The 24,846-nt window shown below is 35.6% G+C and overlaps 1 protein-coding gene across 1 annotated transcript in view; it reads right to left on the bottom strand.

Moving 5' to 3' along the window:
- LOC126192064 (collagen alpha chain CG42342-like) overlaps positions 1 to 24,846 on the bottom strand; it is a 660,839-nt gene that overhangs the window by 255,243 nt on the left and 380,750 nt on the right. Inside the window, exon 16 of the mRNA XM_049932580.1 lies at positions 9,045 to 9,080. Coding sequence (XP_049788537.1) covers positions 9,045 to 9,080 — 36 coding nt within the window. The remainder of the gene's footprint in view (positions 1 to 9,044; positions 9,081 to 24,846) is intronic.

The following is a 24,846-nucleotide window of genomic DNA, read 5'->3' as shown; positions in this document are numbered from 1 at the left end:
AATAGTTCTTCATACATTAAGTATGTATACTGAAAAAAAGAGGACATCCTGAGGATGAAGCAGATATTCAGTTGGTCAAAGTGACATGACACATACCAGTTCACCTTAGACGAACTGCTGGAGAAAGTTTCTGGTACAATACCCCATATGTATGTGGACTGCATAGTTTACTGCACAATTTGCACCAGAAAATCTGTTGGGTGTTTTTGTAGATAGTGTAATTTTTTTTTTAAATTATGTGTGGTATTCTTCAAAGAGCAGAGATGAAAAAGCAGAAGGGAGAGAATCATAAAAGCAGCTGCCACAATAACAACGGATCCCATGGCCACATTACTGCCATTCACTCTCTATCATCTATATCTCCTATAATACATGCTGTCACACTCAACATTCATTCACAGCAAATCTAAATCAACAAATCTAATCAACCTACTTACTGGTTTGGGACTCAGCGACACTTATGAAGAAGTGCATCAGATGGAGCAGCTAACTGTTTACCATACTACAGAGCATTCCCCAAGTGTTTTATCCTTTCAATGCGTATTCCACAATGCTGATTTCTTTATACCCACTAGAAGTGGCTGGAATACTTTTCACACAATGAGAGGAATCAAATCCATCTCCCCACCCTTACTTCCACAACATGAAGTGATCCACAGGCTTAAATTGGCTCCCTCTGCAACAGCAGTAGGTCATGTAGGTGTTGAAGAATGTTAGATACTTGAAAAATGGACAAGCAATACATTATGACAGATTACTGTTTAGTACTTCAACATGATCAGTCCCATTCCAGATCTGTATTTCATGTAGTGTTAACACATTTTGTAAAAATAAGCATCCCTGGGCATGTCTGCACACTGCGCCACCACTTATGTGTAACACATGCTGTGGAATGGTCAGTATAACTTCATGAAACACCATGTAGTTGCTCATTGTGTTGAAATGGGGTAGAGTGATTGGGGTCTCACCAGCTCACTTTCCACTTTGCGGACCTAGGAGGGAGCTTTGTGTGTTGATTGAACACACTGGTAACAAATTTAGCAGCTCACCTCTGAACTGCTTCAACATCTTCCCATAATCAAATGAGGCGGACATCCCAAACATTCAGGTAGCACTCAAGAATGGGTTGCACTAGTGTACTGTATGTGGTCTCCTTCACAGATCAACCACACTTTCCTAAAATTCTCCCAATAAACTGAATCAAACATTCGCCTTCTCTACTACCATCCTTATGAGCTTGTCACATTTCATACTACTTTGCAGTGTTACACCAAGACATTTAATCAATATGACTGTGCCAAGCAGTACACTGTATGTTGTATTTGAACATTACAGGATTGATTTTCAGACTCATCTGCATTAACTCATAACTCATATTTTTCTACATTTCCAGCAAGCTGCTCTTCATTAGACAAATTAGAAATTTTTTCTAAGTCACCTTGTATCCTCCTACAGTCTCTCAAGATGACACCTTCCCATACACCACAGCACCATCAGCAAACAGCTGCATATTGCTGCTCATTCTATTCATCAAATAACTTACACATAGAGAGAATAAGAGTAGTCCTATCACACTTCCCCGAGACACTCCTGACAATACCCTTTTCTCTGATGAACACTAGCTGTTGACGACAATATACTGGGTTTTATTACTTAATAACCCCACCACCACCCCCCATGAACCATGCACCATGGACCTTGCCATTGGTGGGGAGGCTTGCGTGCCTCAATGATACAGATAGCCGTACCGTAGGTGCAACCACGATGGAGGGGTATCTGTTGAGAGGCCAGACAAACGTGTGGTTCCTGAAGAGGGGCAGCAGCCTTTTCAGTACTTGCAGGGGCAACAGTCTGGATGATTGACTGACCTGGCCTTGTAACACTAACCAAAACGGCCTTGCTGTGCTGGTACTGTGAATGGCTGAAAGCAAGGGGAAACTACAGCTGTAATTTTTCCCGAGGGAATGCTGCTTTACTGTATGATTAAATGATGATGGCGTCGTCCTCTTACGTAAAATATTCCGGAGGTAAAATAGTCCCCCATTTGGAGCTCCAGGCGGGGACTACTCAAGAGGACGTCGTTATCAGGAGAAAGAAAAGTGGCGTTCTACAGATCGGAGTGTGGAATGTCAGATCCCTTAATCGGGCAGGTAGGTTAGAAAATTTAAAAAGGGAAATGGATAGGTTAAAGTTAGATATAGTGGGAATTGGTGAAGTTTGGTGGCAGGAGGAACAAGACTTTTGGTCAGGTGAATACAGGGTTATAAATACAAAATCAAATAGAGGTAATGCAGGAGTAGGTTTAATAATGAATAAAAAAATAGGAGTGCGGGTAAGCTACTGCAAACAGCATAGTGAACGCATTATTGTGGCAAAGACAGACATGAAGTCCATGCCTACCACAGTAGTACAATTTTATATGCCAACTAGCTCTGCAGATGATGAAGAAATTGATGAAATGTATGATGAGATAAAAGAAATTATTCAGGTAGTGAAGGGAGACGAAAATTTAATAGTTATTGGTGACTGGAATTTGACAGTAGGAAAAGGAAGAGAAGGAAACGTAGTAAGTGAATATGGATTGGGGCTAAGAAATGCAAGAGGAAGCCGCCTGGTAGAATTTTGCACAGAGAATAACTTAATCATAGCTAACACTTGGTTCAAGAATCATGAAAGAAGGTTGTATACATGGAAGAACCCTGGAGATACTAGAAGGTTTCAGATAGATTATATAATGGTAAGACAGAGATTTAGGAACCAGATTTCAAATAGTAAGACATTTCCAGGGGCAGAAGTGGACTCTGAACACAATCTATTGGTTATGAACAGTAGATTAAAACTGAAGAAACTGCAAAAAGGTGGGAATTTAAAGAGGTGGGACCTGGATAAACTGAAAGAACCAGAGGTTCTACAGAGTTTCAGGCAGAGCATAAGGGAACAATTAACAGGAATGGGGGAAAGAAATACAGTAGAAGAAGAATGGGTAGCTCTGAGGGATGAAGTAGTGAAGGCAGCAGACGATCAAGTAGGTAAAAAGGCGAGGGCTAATAGAAATCCTTGGGTAACAGAAGAAATATTGAATTTAATTGATGAAAGGAGAAAATACAAAAACGCAGTTAGTGAAGCAGGCAAAACAGAAAACAAATGTCTCAAAAATGAGATCGACAGGAAGTGAAAAATGGCTAAGCAGGGATGGCTAGAGGACAAATGTAAGGATGTAGAAGCTTATCTCACTAGGGGTAAGATAGATACTGTCTACAGGAAAATTAAAGAGACCTTTGGAGAAAAGACAACCACTTGCATGAATATCAAGAGCTTAGATGGAAACCCAGTTCTAAGCAAAGAAGGGAAAGCAGAAAGGTGGAAGGAGTATGTAGAGGGTCTATACACGGACGATGTACTTGAGGACAATATTTTGGAAATGGAAGAGGAGGTAGATGACGATGAAATGGGAGATATAATACTGCGTGAAGAGTTTGACAGAGCACTGAAAGACCTAAGTCGAAACAAGGCCCCGGGAGTAGACAACATTCCATTAGAACTACTGACAGCCTTGGGAGAGCCAGTCCTGACAAAACTCTACCATCTGGTGAGCAAGATGTATGAGACAGGTGAAATACCCTCAGACTTCAAGAAGAATATAATAATTCCAATCCCAAAGAAAGCAGATGTTGACAGATGTGAAAATTCACGAACTATCAGTTTAATAAGTCACAGCTGCAAAGTGCTAACGCAAATTCTTTACAGACAAATGGAAAAACTGGCAGAAGCCGACCTCGGGGAAGATCAGTTTGGATTCCGTAGAAATGTTGGAACACGTGAGGCAATACTGACTGTACGACTTATCTTAGAAGAAAGATTAAGGAAAGGCAAACCTAAGTTTCTAGCATTTGTAGACTTAGAGAAAGCTTTCGACAATGTTGACTGGAATACTCTCTTTCAAATTCTAAAGGTGGCTGGGGTAAAATACAGGGAGCGAATGATTATTTACAATTTGTACAGAAAGCAGATGGCAGTTATAAGAGTTGAGGGGCATGAAAGGGAAGCAGGGGTTGGGAAGGGAGTGAGACAGGGCTGTAGCCTCTCCCCAATGTTATTCAATCTGTATATTGAGCAAGCAGTAAAGGAAACAAAAGAAAAATCCGTAGTAGGTATTAAAATCCATGGAGAAGAAATAAAAACTTTGAGGTTCACCGATGACATTGTAATTCTGTCAGAGACAGCAAAGGACTTGGAAGAGCAGTTGAACGGAATGGACAGTGTCTTGAAAGGAGGGTATAAGAATAACATCAACAAAAGCCAAACAAGGATAATGAAATGTAGTCGAATTAAGTCGGGTGATGCTGAGGGAATTAGATTAGGATATGAGACACTTAAAGTAGTAAATGAGTTTTGCTATTTGGGGAGCAAAATAACTGATGATGGTCGAAGTAGAGAGGATATAAAATGTAGACTGGCAATGGCAAGGAAAGAGTTTATGAAGAAGAGAAATTTGTTAATATCGAGTATAGATTTAAGTGTCAGGAAGTCTTTTCTGAAAGTATTTGTATGGACTGTAGCCATATATGGAAATGAAACATGGACAATAAATAGTTTAGACAAGAAGAGAATAGAAGTTTTCGAAATATGGTGCTACAGAAGAATGCTGAAGACTAGATGGGTAGATCACATAACTAATGAAGAGATATTTAATAGAATTGGGGAGAAGAGGAGTTTGTGGCACAACTTGACCAGAAGAAGGGATAGGTTGGTAGGACATGTTCTGAGGCATCAAGGGATCACCAATTTAGTACTGGAGGGCAGCGTGGAGGGTAAAAATCGTAGAGGGAGACCAAGAGATGAATACACTAAGCAGATTCAGAAGGACGTAGGCTGCAGTATGTACTGGGAGATGAAGAAGCTTGCACAGGATAGAGTAGCACGGAGAGCTGCAGCAAACCAGTCTCAGGACTGAAGACCACAACAACAACAACAACAACAACAACAATTACTTAATAAGTCTTCCAACCACTCACGTATCTGGGAACCTATTCCATATGCCCATACCTTTGTAAACAGTGTGCAATGTGGCACTGTATCAAATGCTTTCCAGAAAACTAAGAATATGGAATCTGTCTGTTGCCCTCCATTCATGATTCACACGATATCATGTGAGAGAACGGCATGCTTTCTAAATCCATGCTGATTTGTGGACAGAAGTTCTTTCATGAATTTCTAGTAACTTTTGCCTGTCGTTGTTCACATGTTTTTTTTTTTTTTGAAGTGAGAGTGTAACAGTCTCTGCTCCCTCAGCAATTTAAGAATTTTGTTATTAAACCACGTTTGATCTTTTCTGTCCTTAATCTTTTACTTGAGACGTAATCCTCCAAGGCGCAATTTACAATCCATTTAAACCTTGCCCATAATTACTCTTCATGCTGATTATCTTGGAGAAGGTCAATCTGCTTGAGGTGCCTCACTACATTTAGCTCAGATTATGTTCTAATATTCTATAACAGGTGGATGTCAGTGACACTGGAAAACAAGGAATGATGATCAGGGTTTAACATCCCATCAATGACTAAGCCATTACACAGAGAGGACAAACTTCCATTAGATAGTGATGAGAGACAAAGTTGGCAATAACCTTTCAAAGGTGCCAACCCAATATTTGCCTTAAGTGATGTACCAAAATCATGGAAAACTGAATATGAAATCAGTGTCTTACCACCAGACCATCTCCCTCAGTAATAATGTTATGGATCACTTTTGATTTCATGCTTGTAGTTGGGTGTGACATGTTCTTCCTTCCAATTACTGGGAATGGTTTCTTGTTCAAGTGATCTATGATACAGTACGGTTAAAAGAGGTGCTAACTCAGTTGCAAACTCTGTACAGAGAATCTGATAAGATTTTCATCAGGCACTGGTGTCTTGTTCTGTTTTAATAATTTCAGATGTTTTTCAACACCACTGACACTAATAAATAAATCACTCATCTTTGAAGTGGTGCAAGAATGAAACTGGGGATGTACTCCTGGATTATCTTTTGTAAGGGGACATTTGAAAATGGAGTTTCACATTTCTCTTTTTTCTTTCATTAACCTCAGTTTCAGTTCCTGTGTCATCCAATAGTGTCTGTGAACTAACTTCGTTGCCAAAGACAGCCTTTTCATACGACCAGACTTACTTTGTGTTTTGTGAGATATCAACATCATCAACAGGATTCCTTTCCAGCAAGATCTTCTACAAAATTCAGCTGTGGTAGCCGTCGAAGGCTTTGTACATTGCCCTACTGAAAGCCAAATGTATCTCATTTAGCATCTCCCTATCTGCAGCCCTATTCCTTGTTTTAATCCTATTGTACATTGGTTTGTCCACAGCTCGTAGTCTCATGGTAGCGTTCTCGTTTCCCTAGTCCTGGGTCTCGGGTTCGATTCCCAGCGGGGTCAGGGATTTTCACCTGCCTCAAGATGACTGGGTGGTGTGTTGTCTTCATCATCATCATTCATCCCCATTATGGTCAGAGGAAGGCAATGGCAAACCACCTCCACTAGGACCTAGCCTAGTACAGTGGTGCGGGTCTCCCGCATTGTCCCCAAGGCTGTTTCATGGAATATGTGACTTCATCATCATCACATTAGTTTATGTTTCTTGAGAAGTCTCTTTACAGAGGGTCCCTCCCATCACAAACTGTTCTAAAAGGTACATATCTATTCAGTGCTTGGTTAACTATTTTCTGAACTTGAGCAACAGATGTTCTACATGCTCATGCTCAGAGCTATGGTGTCTGAGATCTTCCATGACACGTGACACACCTGCTACTTTATCTACTTCACATTGTGGGTTTCACTCTTGTAGAGGTGCCAATGACATGATATTTGTGTCAAATAACAACAAAAGAAATGCAGAGAACATCCATGACTCCTATTTGCAGTGTTCTATGTTCTTTGAAAACCTTTGACGTTACATCAACAGATGTTTTGTAGGTGATTTTAAGATATTTTAATTGTCCTCCACATATTTTAGTTCTCATTGGAGCTCACAACATAGGTATGACTGCTGAGGTTCTGTATGAAAGTAACGCCTCAGAGGAAGTCTGAATCACAAATGTATGTAAACAAGGCTGTAGACGTCTATATACAATTTTTGCCCTCAGCTTTGTGATCATACTTCATAACCCATCAACTACAGACAACAGCAGTATGAGAATTATATACTAGTTTCATGATGTACATTTTAATAAAGCCACACTTCACCCTAGAAGATTCACTAAATTCACTCAGGCCCAACAACAGAGATGCCATTTGAGTGATTTGGTCTGACTGTGAACACTGAGAAAGCCAAGGTGCTTGCAGAACCTCTGCACTTCTATACACTATGATTAGGAACATCTGGAACAGATAGATCATGTGGAAGCATTCTCCCAAAGAATTATACTCTCAAAAGGAATGTGGAAACATAATTTTCATTGGTCACATGGCTTTTCAATGCCTAACATTAGAACATTCTCACTGAAGATGTAAGTGTAATCATCATATTAATGGAGAAGTAACAGGTAGTTTCTGCCTCAACCCTGCTTTACAGATGTGAAACTTGACATCATTAGAATTTAAAGTTTTTTGACATGCAGGCCTTCAGAAAATTATGAAGACCACCACATGCTTTAACTTCTAGAACAGATATTCAAATGTGCAAATCCTTTCAATTTTCCAGGACTAATAGGTCAGATTTAATGATTATATTGAAACCACAAGATTGAAGGACCACACAGAGAACTGTATTTTTCAATGATAGTATAATAATACACCAAAAAATAAAGATTCATAGTCCATTATTGAGGTAAAAAATATTTTTTATGTTGAATTTTAATTATTTGCTGAAGCAGAATTAACATTTCTGTGGTAACTATCTAGCATTTTAGGACTGCATATCACGCAATGCTGAATTTTCTATCAAATATTACCTAATGAAGTCTGTGGGTCTAGCAGTAATAAGGTGCGATAATTCCATCAAGGTCAGTAATACTGTACCGTTTATCATTCTCAATATACCAATACAAGAACAAATTTGCATCAACCATCAGCCTAACAGTGTTTAGGCACATTTTGGTAGAATCAGCAGTGATTAGGATTAAATAAAAGCATATGCAATGCACAGAGAACATTAAATATGAAAATTCAGTGGAATTCAACAGCAAAATTAACAAATATTGATGAGCATTTGTCATACTGTTCAAATATCTACAGTCAAAACTGTTATAGGAAATGAAATAGCATAATCAACCTTAACAATGCCAAATGAAATCATATGAAACACAGAATAAATATTCGAAATTTTCCCTCCAGTTTATCTGCAAAAGACACTGCTTACAAATAACTTGTGTACTACATCTAGAAAAAGTTTATGAAAGCACATAACAGCTGGTAACAACATAAACCAGTTGGCTAAAGTATTTGTTACTCAAAAGTATAAGAGACATGAAGGAATACATCAGCTCTTACTAAAGAAGCTGCTCAAAAATACCCAAAAACCACTCCACAAATGGAATATAAAATTACTCGGCAGTTTTCTACAAACCACTCACAAGCAGCATAATGTACAGACTTAAAAAGTGTTGAGTACCTTGATGTATTACAAGCAGACATTTTTGAAGATATATCCATGATAAGATGATTAGTAAAATATAACCAAAAGAGTTGATATAAAATTATTCTGCACCTTATACTTTAACTAGAATGGTACAAAAATTGAAATAGGGTAGTAATACACTTTGAATGATCGATCAAAAGCAATGTTCTCAAAATCAGAATAACAATGGCTACTAAAATAAAGTGGTACCATAACATAGAAGACGATTCTAAATGATTGTTGGGATTTCGCGACATTTTTAGAGATTATTCTTACTGCAGTGATGACATATATGATTTACAACACTACATTGATTTCAACTTGTTATTTGATTCTTTGATATTTCAACAATCATTTAGAATTACCATACAAACATAAGCAAAACTAATCTACAATTTCTAGTTAGCAATTATCCTGCTAAGTTCCTGAACTTACATATTCTGTTCCACTTCCTTCAAACGTTCCATCACCCTGAAACAGATTTTCTTTCTCAATATTTTTTCAAAACTGAATTGATATCATTTATTGAGTTTTCAAAATTATAACATTCTTGTTTTGTAAAACTAACTATAAACAAACATTACACACAAGACCATGCAATATTTGTATTATAATTTCCATGCATTTACAAAATCACTCTTCTCAGATGTATGAAATTAATGAAATATGGTAGTCAGTCTATGCCAAATAATCAAAGTAATATTCTGCCAGCATGAGCAGAATATAAAACATGGTATCAGGAGAATTGCGATACTCCAAAAAATTAAGTACTGATTTTGTGTTAATATTTTACTCCCTGTCTGCCAGTATGTAACAAGACACATTTCAAAAGTCAAAATTATCAAAGGAGGCTGAACAAAATTAATTCTTATATAGTGAAACACAAATGTACTTTACACTCTAACATATCACTTCTCCTGTGATAGCCTTATTAACTAAATCTCTTGATCACTGATAGTAATGTCATGTTACAGCAGTTAAAAATTTGACTCTGTCAACCTTTGTATGGTCAAATCTCACAGTTTTGTGCATGAATGAAAATTAACATAAGCTAAAATCATTGTAGGTTATCAAGTATTACTTATAAGTAGAGATGTATGATTATATATATCACCTAAAAGATTTAGGATTTCTTGGGCATTAATAGTGATAGTATAGTAGAAATCAAAACTACCTGAAACGATTTTGGAGTGAAAATGTACAGAAAATGATATTATTGACAACACAAGGAGACAAAAGAACAAAAATAATTATGAATAGAGAGAATTTGGACTGTGCGTGATTGTAACTAACTATAAAGAATGATAGAAAGCAATGAAGGTGCAGTACTGATACTAATTTGAGAACAGAATGAGAAACATTGGTATTCTGTAAGAGGAGGAGGATTTTAGGCAGCAGCATGGAAATATGATGTAGGAAGAGATGGATTAAGGGTTTTGTGTATAGTGACCTGTCCAATGCCATAACTTGGACCATAAAGAGGGAACACAGATAGTTGTTAGAGACTTTTGAAATATTGACATGGTGGAGAATGTAAAAAATAAAATGGATAGTGTAGTTTATTAATATTGATGGTACATCGATATCCTTCCTGCCTGAACAATGTCAGGTACATATTTATTAATTTTTATTTCAACATATTTTTGTTAACTCTGTTTCAAAATACCAAATTTTTTTTAATATTTTTTTTCACTTTGAACTTATGACATCATGACAGTGTGGCATCATACTCCTCTGTTTACAGTTGCCACGATGGATTAGTCAACAACCAGTGACTGTAAGTAGCTGGGATCTGCACTGTCAAGAGCATTATTGGGTTTTATTGTAATACAGAAATAAAGAACTAAATATATACCTGTAATTGAGTTATCTAATTAAGTGTTGGTTTATGGAGGATATGCTTTGCTCACACTATTAATATTTGCATTCAGAGGAATTATCTATCCAAGAAATAATTAACATACACTGATTTATTCAAAATAAATAATGGAAGTCAAGATTTTATTTAAAAAAAAATAAACAGTTTGCCTCTCTGAAAAAGAAATTATCATAGAAATTATAATAACACTACAGTATAGTGAAACAAAATATTATTAATCAACTTCATCGAGCTTTTAATAAGCGTTGGATGATACTCACTCCCAATTTAATACTTATGAAGTTTTGTTCTGCATGTGAAAATAATTAATCTTGAAACAGTATAGCATTCTCTACTCAGAATTGTCAGCCAAGCCAGCCTAGTAGGGTAGTTGGAAAAGTTTGTGGAATTACCATCAGACGTAATAGAGAAGAACAATGAAGTTTCCTTGTAATAGTACGTCATCCTTTATGAGTACAAATGTGATGCATCAGTGTTCTGAATACAGGTCTATGATGTGGAGGTTTCTCTGATTTTGTTCACATATAATGATTTGTGAAGATGGAAAAAAAACAAGAGTTAATCAGTGATAAAGTACTTTGTAAAGAAAGGCATCAAAGCAAAGGAAATTTGCTCTGATTTTCAGAACACACTGGGGGTGTCACTGTTCCTTTGTATTCAACTGTTGCCAAGTGGAAAAATTAGTTTAAATTTGGCTGTAATGATTGATTCATGTAGTGGTAGCATATGCAAAGGGAAGAGTACTCACTGGCCACACACGTCTGCTGGAAACAATGAATGTATCCGAGATGCTTTGACACAGAGCGCTCAGAAGGCCACAAGATAGACAGGCTATGAACTTCAACTTCCTCAAACGCTGCTGAGGTGCATTCTGTAATGACACCTGCATATGAAGCCTTACAAGTTTCAGTTACTGCAGTAGTTGCTTCCCAGCGACCATAACAGACGGTGTGAATATTACATTTCAATTCTCCAAGATATGGCAGGTGCAGTTTTTGATGACTCATCTTTCTGGGTGAATTGACATTTCATCTATTGGGTAAGTAAATCACCATACTGTAAAGATTTGAGGTTCACAAAATCCTGGCAATATTGTTAAGTATGAAAGAGACTCACCAAAACAATGTGTTTTGTGTCATTTCTGTTCACAAAGTTTATGAACCTTTCTTTTTCGTGGAAGAAACTGTGAGAGGAATATGCTGCAAAACTGGTTGTTCACTCAGCTTCATTATGTATATCCACATATCCACACACACACACACACACACACACACACACACAAAAATGCAAACACACAGAAGACAGAGTATTTGTCCCACTTATTTGTCCCTCTTATGGCAACTACTCTTCAAGAGCTGAGAAATGAAATTATTAAAGCTGTCAATTCAATAAATGGAGACCTGATGTTTCATCTGTGGTTACGCTTTAATTAAAAGAAGATAGATACTCTCTTATCTTTCAGAAAGTGTGAGCTACTTCAATTGGAACATTAATACCTGACTGCTGGTCTGTATCTACATCTACATGGTTACTGCTCAATTCACACTTAAGTGCCTGGCAGAGGGTTCATTGAATCATTTTCATACTACTTCTCTACCATTCCACTCTTGAATGGCGTTTGGGAAAAAGGAACACCTAAATCTTTCCATTCAAGCTGTGATTTCTCTTATTTCTCCCTACATAGGTGGGTGCCAACAAAATATTTTTGCATTCAGAGGAGAAAGTTGGTGATTGAAATTTCATAAATAGATCTCGCTGCAAAGAAAACCACCTTTGTTTCAGTGACTGCTACCTCAACTTGTATATCTTATCAGTAACACTCTCACTCCTATTGTGCGATAACATGAAATGAGCTGCCCTTCTTTGCACTTTTTCGATGTCCTCCAACAATCCCACCTGGTACGGATCCCACACCGCACAGCAATATTCCAGCAGAGCCAGCAGAGGACGGACAAGTGTAATGTAGGCTGTCTCTTTAGTGGGTTTGTCGCATCTTCTAAGTGTTCTGCCAACAAAGCGCAGTCTCTGTTTCGCCCTTCCCACAATATTATCTATGTGGTCTTTCCAATTTAAGTTGCTTGTAATTGTAATACCTAGATATTTAGTTGAATTGACAGCCATTATATTTGTGTCATTTATCATATACCCAAAATTTATCAGATTTCTTTTAGTACCCATGTGGATGACGTCGCACTTTCTTTGTTTAGTGCCAATTGCCACTCTTCGCAACATACAGAAATTGTCTCTAGATCATTTTGTAATTGGAATCAATTGTCTGATGATTTTACTAGACAGTAAATTATAGCGTCATCTGCAAACAATAAAAGGGGGCTGCTCAGATTATCACCTAGATCATTTATGCAAATCAAGAACAGCAGAGGGCCTATGACACTACCTTGCAGAATGCCAGATATCACTTCTCTTCTACTCCATGATTTACTGTCCATCATTATGAACTGTGACCTCTCTGAGAGGAAATCACGAATCAAGTCACACAACTTGTGAATTTTACATTTCAATTCTCCAAGATATGGCAGGTGCAGTTTTTGATGACTCATCTTTCTGGGTGAATTGACATTTCATCTATTGGGTAAGTAAATCACCATACTGTAAAGATTTGAGGTTCACAAAATCCTGGCAATATTGTTAAACATGAAAGAGACTCACCAAAACACAATTTGATTAATAGGTGCTTGTGAGGAATGGCATCAAAAACCTCCTGGAAATCTGGGAATATGGAATTGATGTGATATCCCTTGTCAATAGCACTCATTACTTCATGGGAAAAAAGAGCTAGCTGTGTTGCACAAGAATGATATTTTCTGAATCTGTGTTGGTTATGTATCAACAAGTCATTTTCTTCAAGGTGATTCATAATGTTAGAGTACAGTATATGCTCCATAATCCTACTGCAAATTGAGGTCAGTGATATGGGTCGGTAATTCTATGGGTTACTCCTATTTCTTTTCTTGAATATTGGTGTGACCTGTGCCACTTTCCAGTATCTAGGAACAGACCTTTCGTCAAATGAGCGGTTGTATACGATAGCTAAGAAAGGCGCTATTGTGTCTGCATACTCTGAAAGGAAGCTGATTGGTATACCATATGGTCCAGAAGACTTGCCTTTCTTAATTGATTTGAGTTGTTTCGCAACAACTAAGATATCTACTTTTATGTCACTCATGCTAACAGCTGTTCTGGTTTCGAATTCTGGAATATTTATTTTGTCTTCTTTCATGAAGGAATTATGGAAAACTGTATTTAGTAACTCCACTTTAGTGCCACCATCATCGGTAACATTTCCATCGCTATCGCACAGTGACAGTATTGACTGGTTTTTGCCACTGGTGTACTTTACAAATGACCAGAATCTCTTTGGGTTTTCTATCATATTTTGAGACAATGTTTCATTGTGGAACTTATTAAAAGCATCTCGCATTCACGTTCACACTAAATTTCGAGCTTCTGTGAATCTTAGCCAGTCTTGGGGGTTTTGCATTCTTCTGAATTAGACATGCTTGTTTTGTGGTTTCTGCAAACAGTATTCTGACGTGTTTTGTATATCATGGTGGATCAGTCCTGTCTCTTATTAACTTATGTGGCATTAATCTATCTATTGTTGTTGATTCTGTATCTTTGAATTTGAGCCATATCTGGTCTACACTTACATAATTAGCTTGGAAGGAATGGAGACTCTCTCTTAGGAAGGCATCAAGTGAATTTTTGTCTACTGTTTTAAATAGATATATTTTGCTTGTAATTTTAGTGGTTTTGGTTGATATGGTTTTGAGCCTCGCTACAATGACCTTTTGTTCACTAATCCCTGTATCCATCATGACACTCTCTGTTAGATCAGGATTATTTGTGGCTAAGTGTTTGTGGCTGTGTTCTATCGGAAAGCTGGATTTTTTTTCATGTATGCAATGTATCCATTCATACAATCTTTGATCCCATTCTGCAAATCACATAGAGAAGGGTAAAATACAGGGACAAGGAATGAATCAAGATATATATTAGCAGAACACAAGTAAATCAACAAATATAATCTGTGCCCTGTATCAACAATAAACTAGCACTATGTCGCCTAATACTACTCATGTTTGTGCCAGCTAAATTAAACCAATTAGAAAGAAACCTGCTATTGTATATCGTCAGTTGTTGTTGTTTACCTTCTGTTGTAAGGTTAATATTTACTTGATTACATAGGTATTTTGAAAGTGAACAGTTACCTTCACTAGCAAACAGATAATACCATTTGCATTAATACACATCATGTAGATTTACAATAAACACTGTAACTTGCAGGACAGCTAACAGAACTTTTTAATCCTTGAATATAAGATGCCCAGAAAATTTATACATTGTTTTGTTAATTAATTATGTTCTTAACTTTCTTTCAAATTGATAGTGACTCCCAATACCCTGCTTTATGTTAGTCATAAGCTTGTTGAAAACCTTTGCAATGGAACACAAAATTCCACTCTGATCCCTAGACACTAAGGTAAAGTCTATATGTCTTGTGTTGTCAACATGTAGAGCATGGTTCAGGTGAAACTAATTTTTACTGTCAATAACAAAACTCACTAAGGAGTACATGTAGTGCAAAGTGGAAGTAACAGTTCCAAGAACCCTCAAAGAAGACATGTTTACCTGCTTCACACACTATTCTTACAACTCATTTCTGCTGAAAAAAGACTGTAGTTATATTAGATCTAATATCCAAAAATTCCATAATAAAATAGGGAGTAAAACAGCTAAATAGGTCAACACACTTGTCTTTATCTCAACACAATGAGAGATACTTCTATGAGCAAAATATGATTGATTAACAGAGCCTCATTATTTGTTTATCTAGTGTTGACTCCATTTTAACTTGTTGTCTGGTAGACTCCAAGGAATTTTACACAGTGTATTTCATTCAGTGTATGACCATTAATGTCCATTTCTGGTGCTAAAAAGTCATTTTTGTTTTTTTGAAATTGCATATTACGAATTTTTTTGAGATTAAAACATAAATCATCATCATGAACCAATTGTAAGACTGTTCAGCTATAAGCTGCATTAAAGTTGAGTTTTAATTTTTGATTGGCATGCTTCTTTTGTCAGTTAACATCACAGTTTTTTAAGTGCTGTGGTAGGTCGACACTCCCTAGTTTACATAAAGGGCTTCCAGCTATCAAATTTCATTAGTAAGGAATTAAATATAATAGTGATTTTCCTCCTTTAATGGTGAATGTTATTTATAATTTCGAAAGTAATGCTGTGATAGAGTGGGCTGACTCCCACTACCCAACTCTGTATGTACTCCTGTTTCATGTAAGGTCTATATTAAATTTTGGCTGATTTTCTTTCAAAAATTCTGCTGTTAAAGTTCCTACATAAAGCACATATCACATAAATTATAAAATGGTTGAAAGAAATTCTCCCCACAAAACTTCATTATTCAGATGATCCAATTTGTTGTCCTGGTTGTAATGACCTAATTAGTTTCATCAGAAATAATGGCCATCAAAAGTTATTGCAAATTATAAAGTTCCATACTTCTAGCCAAGGCAAAATCTTATGAGCTAATTGGAAAATTCAGAAAAAAAGATCACTTCCAAATTGAAGAGCTCTTTTTCCTCTTTTCAGGAAAATATTACATTAACATAAACTCAATTAGTTTAAAAGATACTGTCAATTAAAGATTTCACCTGGTCCAAATTTTTTGTTCCAAATATAGCCAAATTACTGTAAATTTCTGGGAGCTGTTGATATTCCTTCGATCACCCAATTTTTCTGAATATATTGACACCCTCATTAACGCGAATGAGTCCTCAATTAAAAACTGCTAACTTTTCAGTAACTAAAATTATCATACAAGATGAATCCTGTGGTATAAACCCAGAATTGCCATTGTGTAGGCATAAGTTAGTGCTCCATACTTTAATAGATACTATTCATGAGAAATAATACACAAACAAAATATAATAACAAAATCAATGGCAAATAAAAGATGACCTTCATGACCTATAGATTTTGTAAACTGTTATAAATTAACAAAGTTCAGTAATATCCACAAGCGATTCTTTACAAGGGCAATGCTTGCACCATATTCAGTCAGTCTGTCCTTAGGTTTCTGGCAGCTAGCCTGTTCTTTAGCCCCTTCTTGGAAACCGTTTGAGTTGCATTTCCTTTTGTGTGAACCGGGCTGAGAGAACATGTTATATAGTAATGAGAAATACACAATTTGAATGTTTGTTTTGGATCATTTGAACAATATCTGTTACTAACAACAGTTCTGTGACTTTTTCTACTAAATTGCATGTGAAGCAACATAGGTTCACTTCATCTGTACTGTGTGAAGCTTTACTTTTTTGAAGAAATAAGAACTACCATCCTCCACATATGTCCATGTGCGTAAACATTATTAGAGACTGTAACAGACATGGTCATTAATGGTAGGCTCTTAGAACTGTGATTAAGGATTGGTAAACTTCCAATTTTGAACTTTAAAAGAAACTTCTGACTATTCATTTTAAGAGTCCTACAGCAGCACTTTTGGGTGGTGATCCAGTGAAAATATGCAGCTGCCAAGGCTTATTCCATAACAGGTAGGACTAGTTTACATGACACTGTTAACAAACAAGATTTTAGTGATAATTACTTGCATAATGGAGACAAAGGCAATGCCACAAATAAAGAAATGGAATGCAAAAGTTTATATGATGTGTTTCTGCAAAACATTTGTGCATTGTAACTACATCATGTTACATTTGACTACACATTTGACTACTCTTATGCACTGACATCAATATTGCAGTCCATTCCAGTGTCATAAAGACATGTTTATCAAGTATATTGGGAATATAGTATCCAGAGGAGGCATGGCTCATAGTATTGATGCTGGGGAAGGCTGTGACAATGATTGATAAGAACTAACCTAGACCTTGGGCTGCACTACACATTGCCTTGTCAAGAGAACCAAGATTTGTGTTTGTATTTTTCCCCCCTTTTTTTTTTGGTGGGTGCAGGGGGGAGGGGGGGAGGGGGGGGCATGGGCAATATCACATGATAGCAATGAGTGTATATATTCTATCTTCTTTCTGTTTCATAATCAACTACTATATAACACCGATGGTAACATCAAAATAAAATCTATAGGTAGCATATTTATCCTTCAATGTCACATTTCCCAATACTTCATTACAAAAAAAATCATACCAAAAGCTGCTTTTGGAGATATATTTAATGCTGTGTATGTTAACTATGCTGAATGCTTGTTGTTTTTGGTGTTTTCTGTTCAAATTGTGAGATGTGTAATATTGTGTTGTCCTGGTGGCATTTATGAGGTTGTGCAATAAAAGAGTAAGATTTCTGTGACATTATGAGTCTCCTGCAGTGATTGTGATTTTTGAATGAAAAAATAAGTATTGAATTGTGACTGATTCAAGTTGTGACATAGAAAACAATTTTCACTGGTCCATATTCTCTAGCATGTGTACACAATGAAACATACTCTCTTCTGAGAAAGCAAGCTTTTATACATACATAAAATCTAATATTACAATACACAACTATACTACCTAAGACACGATCATGGTCTCACAAGCTTAGACATCTTATATTGTATGATACCCTAATTGCTAATATGACATTAATTGACATTTAATTATAACAAATCATACTACGAAAAACAACTTTTTGATACATCTTCGTTGCACCTTTGCCTTGAGATGGAATACTTTCATAACATACATAAGCTGTGAGGATGCGGCATGAGTAGTGCATGGGTAGCTCAGATTGTAGAGCACTTGCCCACGAAAGGCAAAGGTCCCGAGTTCGAGTCTCGGTCCAGAACACAGTTTTAATCTGCCAGGAAGTTTCATATCAGTGCACACTCCACTGCAGAATAAAAATCTCATTCTAATGACAAGCTTGACCACCCCTATTAAGGACAAAGACTTTGCTTCCAGTTATCAGCCACCTCCTGATGAAAAACATGGTGATTATCTTCAAAAGCTTGAGTTTTAGCTCAGAGTTGTGGAATTATTTCCTGGATCAATGTGGTTAAAGCAATGACGTGGCCATTTTAGAAACGTGTGTAATTAGCATCTAGTGTAAAACTGCAATCACACACCTTACAGAGGCCTCTTAAAAAGTCTTGGAATTCATAAACTTACATTACAGTACATTTACTCCCTAACTGCATTGATGGTTTATAATGATTTTCAGATTTTATGCCTACAGACATAAGGAAAAAATTAATAATAACTGAAAATTCAATAGGAAATTATATACATATAATATTAGCCATTGCTTCTATAAATTATCTGGTTATCACATAAATTATATAATTAACACCAAAGGAAACTTTGTTTTTAAGAATAAAGCTTGCAAACTATTCAGATTACAATAAACTTCAGTGCATATGTGTTTGAACTGCCATTTATGCAGTAGTTATTTACTCTTTAGCAACAGAGTAAATGCTGATATGAAATTTTAAATTGGAATTTTAAATAAAATTAATGTTATTGTGGACAATGGTGAAAGTTTATTATTTTTAATTTTTTTATGACATGTATTCTATATTCTATGCACATTGTGCATTTTTTGGGTTTGGAGTTTCCCGCATTTTTGTTTTTTCCACAAAACACGAACTTTTTTTTGGTGAGTGTGAAGATAAATGAGCAAAAGTGTCATGCAGTTACTGCTAGAATCTTCTTTCTCTCCTTTCAGTTTCTTGGAGAATGGCTTGCATTATTTCTTTGTGTTAAGCCTACACACTACATCTGATGATATTTATTAGAAGCAGTGAAAGCAGAGAAAATTGGTGCACCAAGCACAATTAAAGAAAGCCATTTTTTTGCAGGCATTCATTGTCCAACCAATGCGCAATGTAAATAAATTTTATTTTAAACAAAAGGCAAATTGAAAACATTATCTGTGCCAGTTACTTTTCATTTACTTCCACAGTGCATTTCATGAGTTTACACCGTCATCCTGAAGTGGATAGAGTAGTTTAAATGTGCATTTCTTCTCCTACATTCAGGTAGTTGTCTGACTTAAATTTCAGTTTGCTACAAATTAGTTACTATGTGTCAGTTGTTATGACAACATGACTCTAAAGCCATACATTATAAACAATATGAGTTCTGAAACTTTCTTGCAGATTAAAACTGTGTGCTAGATGGTGACTTGAACCAGGAACTTTGTCTTTCGCAGGCAAATGCTCTACCTACTCAGCTACCCAAGAATGACTCACGACCCATCCTCACAGATTTACTTCCACCAGTACCTCATCTCCTATCTTCCAAACTTCACAGAAATTATCCTGTAAAGCTTGCAGGACTAGCATTTGTGGAAAAAAGGATGTTGTGGCTGTGTGGCTTACCCACAGCCTGTGGGATTCTTCCATAATGAATTCTCTAGAGGCCATGGAAATTGGTTTTGAGGAAAGCAGAAAGAAAGTAGAGCTGGAAATAGATGTAAATTTAAACAGTTAGTAGCACTTCTGCAGCTAACAACAAGAGAGTTTTGAACCCTACACAAAAGAGAATGGATGCTGTTACTGGTTACCATGAGAAAAACAAACCATAATATGAAAATTTTTGAAATGATAATACGCAAGAGCTAAAAAGTCAAATTGATCAGATGAAAACAGAATTGGAGGATAGGTTGGAAACACAAGTAGAAATCATGGGTAGGCCTATAGTTGTTATTAAAAAAGAAATGGAAACGGTACACAAAAATGTACATTCTAAGCTTGTGGAAATTGGAAATAAAGTCAATAACGTTCAAAGTATACAGCACGGTGTGTCTACTGTACCTCATGGAGCTTCTTTTGTTAGCTGTAAGAAATTTAATCACTATGAATCATATTGTGATGTACACCCCCATGATTTTATTGGTGAATTCAGTGATTTGCCAGAAAACTGGAGTGATAAGAAAAAGGTGACTGTGTCAACAGCCTTGTGCGTAGAGCAACCACAACTATGAGTAATCATCTTGAGTATTAATAAACCACTTCTGCTGTATTTAATCCTTTATTTTTAGATCACTACTAGGTTCATGGCACTAAAAGCCACATCTTCAGGTGAACATAAATGTTGGGTGGAGTTCCAAGCTTTTCAAGCCTAATGTTTTAGTTATACATTCATCTGAAGGTGTGGCTTTTAGTGACATGAAAATGGTAGTGATCTATAAATAAATGAGTAAATACAGCTGAAGCAGTTTATTAATACCAAAGACGAAAAGAAGATTTTTGAAGTATGATGTGTATGGTTGGTCACAATTTTATAGGTCATCGGAAGAGTTTAGGAAGTTATTTTTGAATGAACCTTGGTCTAAGGATTAATAGCAGAGGATTTTAAATGAATTTTGTGAAGGAGATAGGTATGACCCTTGGAAGGGTAACATTAAAGATTTGTGTCGATATTGGGTCAATAAACTTAAGTACTTAGATAAGAAACTAGGTAGTAATTCCATAATTATAGGATTAGAAAACAAACTGCCTCAAAGAATTAGGGAACTGCTTTTGCCTACTCCTAAGAGTATTATTACCAATTTTCTGAATAATGTGGGAAAATTAAAACATATGAAACCCATATCTGAGACAGCAGAAGTAATTTTGATCTCAGAAACCAAGTTAGACGAGACTTTCGAGCAACTACAAAGAGAACAACAGAAACTGGTAAGAACAATGATAAATATAGAGACAAAAAGGAACAGACAGAATGCATATAGAAATGACAAAAGAAATTTATTGACAGAAGTAGGGGGAGTAATAATCACAGACTCAACACGAAGACTGAGATTTGTTATAGTGGGGCTTGGATTGAGCTAGGAACAGGAAAGAGCCACACATGGTTAGAAACAAACTCATGAGGACTAACATTCATTTTTAGTAATAAACAGAACTATTTTCAGTGGAAACAATCTCACTGTCATTAATTAGATGGAACAGACGAAACTGAAAAACAAATAAAGGACACAGAAGAATATTTAACAGCTCTGCATAGGAAACATTGTCAGAAAAGTATCATAATGGTATGAAGAAATATAAACAATTGTGAAAAGCAGAGCAATTTAAATGTCTTCCTTTATGGTCAAATATCAAAGAATGGAAAATCCAATGTAACAATATTATGAAAATGAGGAAGGCCTTAATGGCCAAAAGCTTTAATTGTGAGAGTCTTTTTGTTGTGCCTATGTGTGACTCAGCATCTCTGCTTTTTCGTCAAACAGTGAGAACATAGAACAACTGCTGATCCAAGCACAGGGGAGTAGTGACAGTGGTGGTAATAGTGGTTCAGGTAATGATAAAAGTAATGATAAAGGTGGTAAAGAATTGACTGGTAATAAAGAAGAGAAGAAGAGGGAAATATCTGAATTGGATTATGACAATGAAGGTGGTATGAAAAGTAAAGAGAAAATAAATGTTGGAAGTAAACAGAGCAGTAATGAGAAGGAATGAGGGACTAGTGAATAAACAAACTGGCAATAAAATCCTGTTAACAGTCACAATGATAACTGAAAATCTAACTAATAAAGGAGTGGAAGTTGAGTTTATTTATTCTTGTCAGTTTGTCTTAACAGAAGTAGCGTGGCCTTCTTCTTGTGGTGTTAACAATGATATAGTTTACAGAAAAAGCAAGTAAACAATGATAATATTCAGGACACAGGGACAGAGCAGAAAATTACTGCATTAAATACCGATGCTTTTGTTGATGTGGAAGCCGCAGACTGTTTACAAGAGTTGAATGGAATTCTTAACGAAATTGATGATGTAATGATGGTGAGACAAATACTGATATAAATACTGATGCCTGTGATGATAATAGTAATGAAATGCTGTCTGTGCAAAGGGATAGTGTTGGAATGGATGTTGATGCATTTGATATTGTTTAAATCAAGTGTAAAAATATGATTTGTACTTGTAATGTAGAAGATGGTTTTGATGAGGAAGAAGAGATGCTTTTCATTAAGGTGACAGAAATAAATAAAAATGTCTACATCTACCTTCAATACAAACTTAAATGTTGTCTGAAAATTGATTATTGATATTATTCAGGACAAAGCTGTCAGTGAATTGTTTAATGAACTTTTCTGTGCAGATGTGTTGGAGCTGAACTTCTTGATGACTCAATGTGGAAAAAATTGGAAATTCTGCACAAAAGAGTTTATCATGATTGATGGAAGGGAGTGCATAATGAGATTTATGAATTATGTAAGAGAAAGCTGGGAATGAATGATAATTTAACTGTATTTTTGGGTAAATTATGTAATGACAATAATAATATTATTGAAAATAATGAAGTGTTTAAAGGAAAGTTTGAATCTTCTGAAGTCAATGAAAAACAGTATGTGGAAGTTAATGTAAGTAATGTTACAATTAAATGTGGGATTGTTGTAAAAGCAAAGGTGGCCACAGGAAAGAGATCTGTTGCTAAATTATCATTATCAGCTGCATTCAAATTATTAGAAGTTAATAAAGAGGCGGATAGGGTGACAGGTGTAGAAAGAAAATTTGCAACTGATAGTGAAGTATACGATCTGAAAAATAAAATGTTTAATGCAGATATACAATCATTGTTTCTTAGTGTATTAATAATGTTCTTTGCTTTAGTGTTTACTGGAAGTAAGATGATCAATGTATGTATGTTTGCTGGGGGTAGAAGGCATAGAAATGTTGTGGTTTGCACTTATCTTGCACATGTTTTGAAATTACACCTCATGTTGCAAAATTATATGTTGGAACATGGGATCAGATTCATAATGTATCCATGAATTGGTAGGTGGTTTATTACTCTTCAATAAGCACACTATTTGGCACATAACACTTCCCGAGGTTTGTGATTCCTTTCTGGAATTACTCCATCCTGTGACACCCTACTCTTCGTTTGTAAGAATGAAAAGACAGTTACCTACTTCTATCCACAAATGTCTATAAATAAGTAGTCAATTAATCAAAGCTTTTGTGTGCCTATGATTAAGAATTTGCATGTTAATCCACGAAAAATAAAATAAGAGACTGGAAATTTGTACCAGGCTGACAGAATTGAAAAGAGAATATTCTGTGTCATGTTTTTGTCTCTGTAATAATGAAATTTGTATGTCAATATTAATGAATTTATTTAATCTAAAATGTAGTTTAAAATAAAAGGTAAGCTAAATTATAAGAAAATGCTAATTCTAGGAAAATACTGGGAAAAAATAGCTATGAAACTTAATGGAAATTTTTATAGCTGCAGAAACAGAAGATATCTAAAACATATGTTAGTACCAACAGTGTAAGTATAAGAAGCTGACAAAGTCACTGGTTCAATGTAATCTGTAATTAAATTCAGTAGACTACATGAAAGTTCTTCTTTTCAGGATTAGTGTACCATGAACATAATAAATGCTGACTACAGTAAAGATTATTGGGAACAAAGTTTGTCATCATACTGCCCTTTTGCTGTGAGGAAAGTAAAGTGTTTATTTAAATAATATTTATATGTTATGTAGTAGAAAGTAATGTCTTGTTAATAATATGATTTGTTGCTTTGAGTGTTATTCTGTAGAGTAATTTTTTGTGACTAAAGCAAACCAGGGATTTTTATGTATAATTTATGACATAATTAAGTATGCGAAGCAGCAACATTTTATGTAATGGAGAAGTATATTATAATGGACTGAAAAAAAGGGTAATGATGTACATGAGAGTACTGTTTTTGTTTTGTTGTAATTACACACCTAAGTAGTATGAGGCAACTTGTTGAGAACCTTCTGGAAATTACGGCACTGTAGACAGAAACGATGTATATAAACTGTTGCAAAGTTTATTTCACTTACACCAGAATCTATGTGATGTGATTTACTTTATAACAGGGATTAAAAATGCTGAGAATTTCACTCTCTCAATTTTCATTTTAAGAAAATTAATTGGGCATTTTTCAGATGTTATTAATTGAATAAATAAAACAATTTCCATTCTCTTTCAAGGTCTCCATATGTGTGTTTCATTCTACATTTTTTTATTGTTTTATACTGTTGGTTATGTGTATTTACAATGAGCAACAAATGTCCAAGTAATTAGAAGGCGATTTTATGACAGGTACAAAGATAAGGTTCATCGGTTTATTAATGTAAAAAAATTGTTTGTTTTTTTCAATTAGTAAATGCTTAGCGCTACTTTATCTATAGACATAAGTGAAAATGTAAAGGAGGACTCATAGAATGGACCTACAGCAGGCTGTGAGACTAAGTAGTTGTGGAAGCGTGTGTATTATTGTTAAAACTATACAGTGAGTGATAAATGCAAACATTATTATTATTAATAATATCATTCAAGAACCAAATTTATACAAAATGAAAGAATACTGCAGTGGCTATGTT

Source organism: Schistocerca nitens, chromosome 1 (assembly GCF_023898315.1).
Source record: "Schistocerca nitens isolate TAMUIC-IGC-003100 chromosome 1, iqSchNite1.1, whole genome shotgun sequence".
Classification (NCBI taxonomy): domain Eukaryota; kingdom Metazoa; phylum Arthropoda; class Insecta; order Orthoptera; family Acrididae; genus Schistocerca; species Schistocerca nitens.
This window is presented reverse-complemented; position numbering and strand designations above follow the sequence as displayed.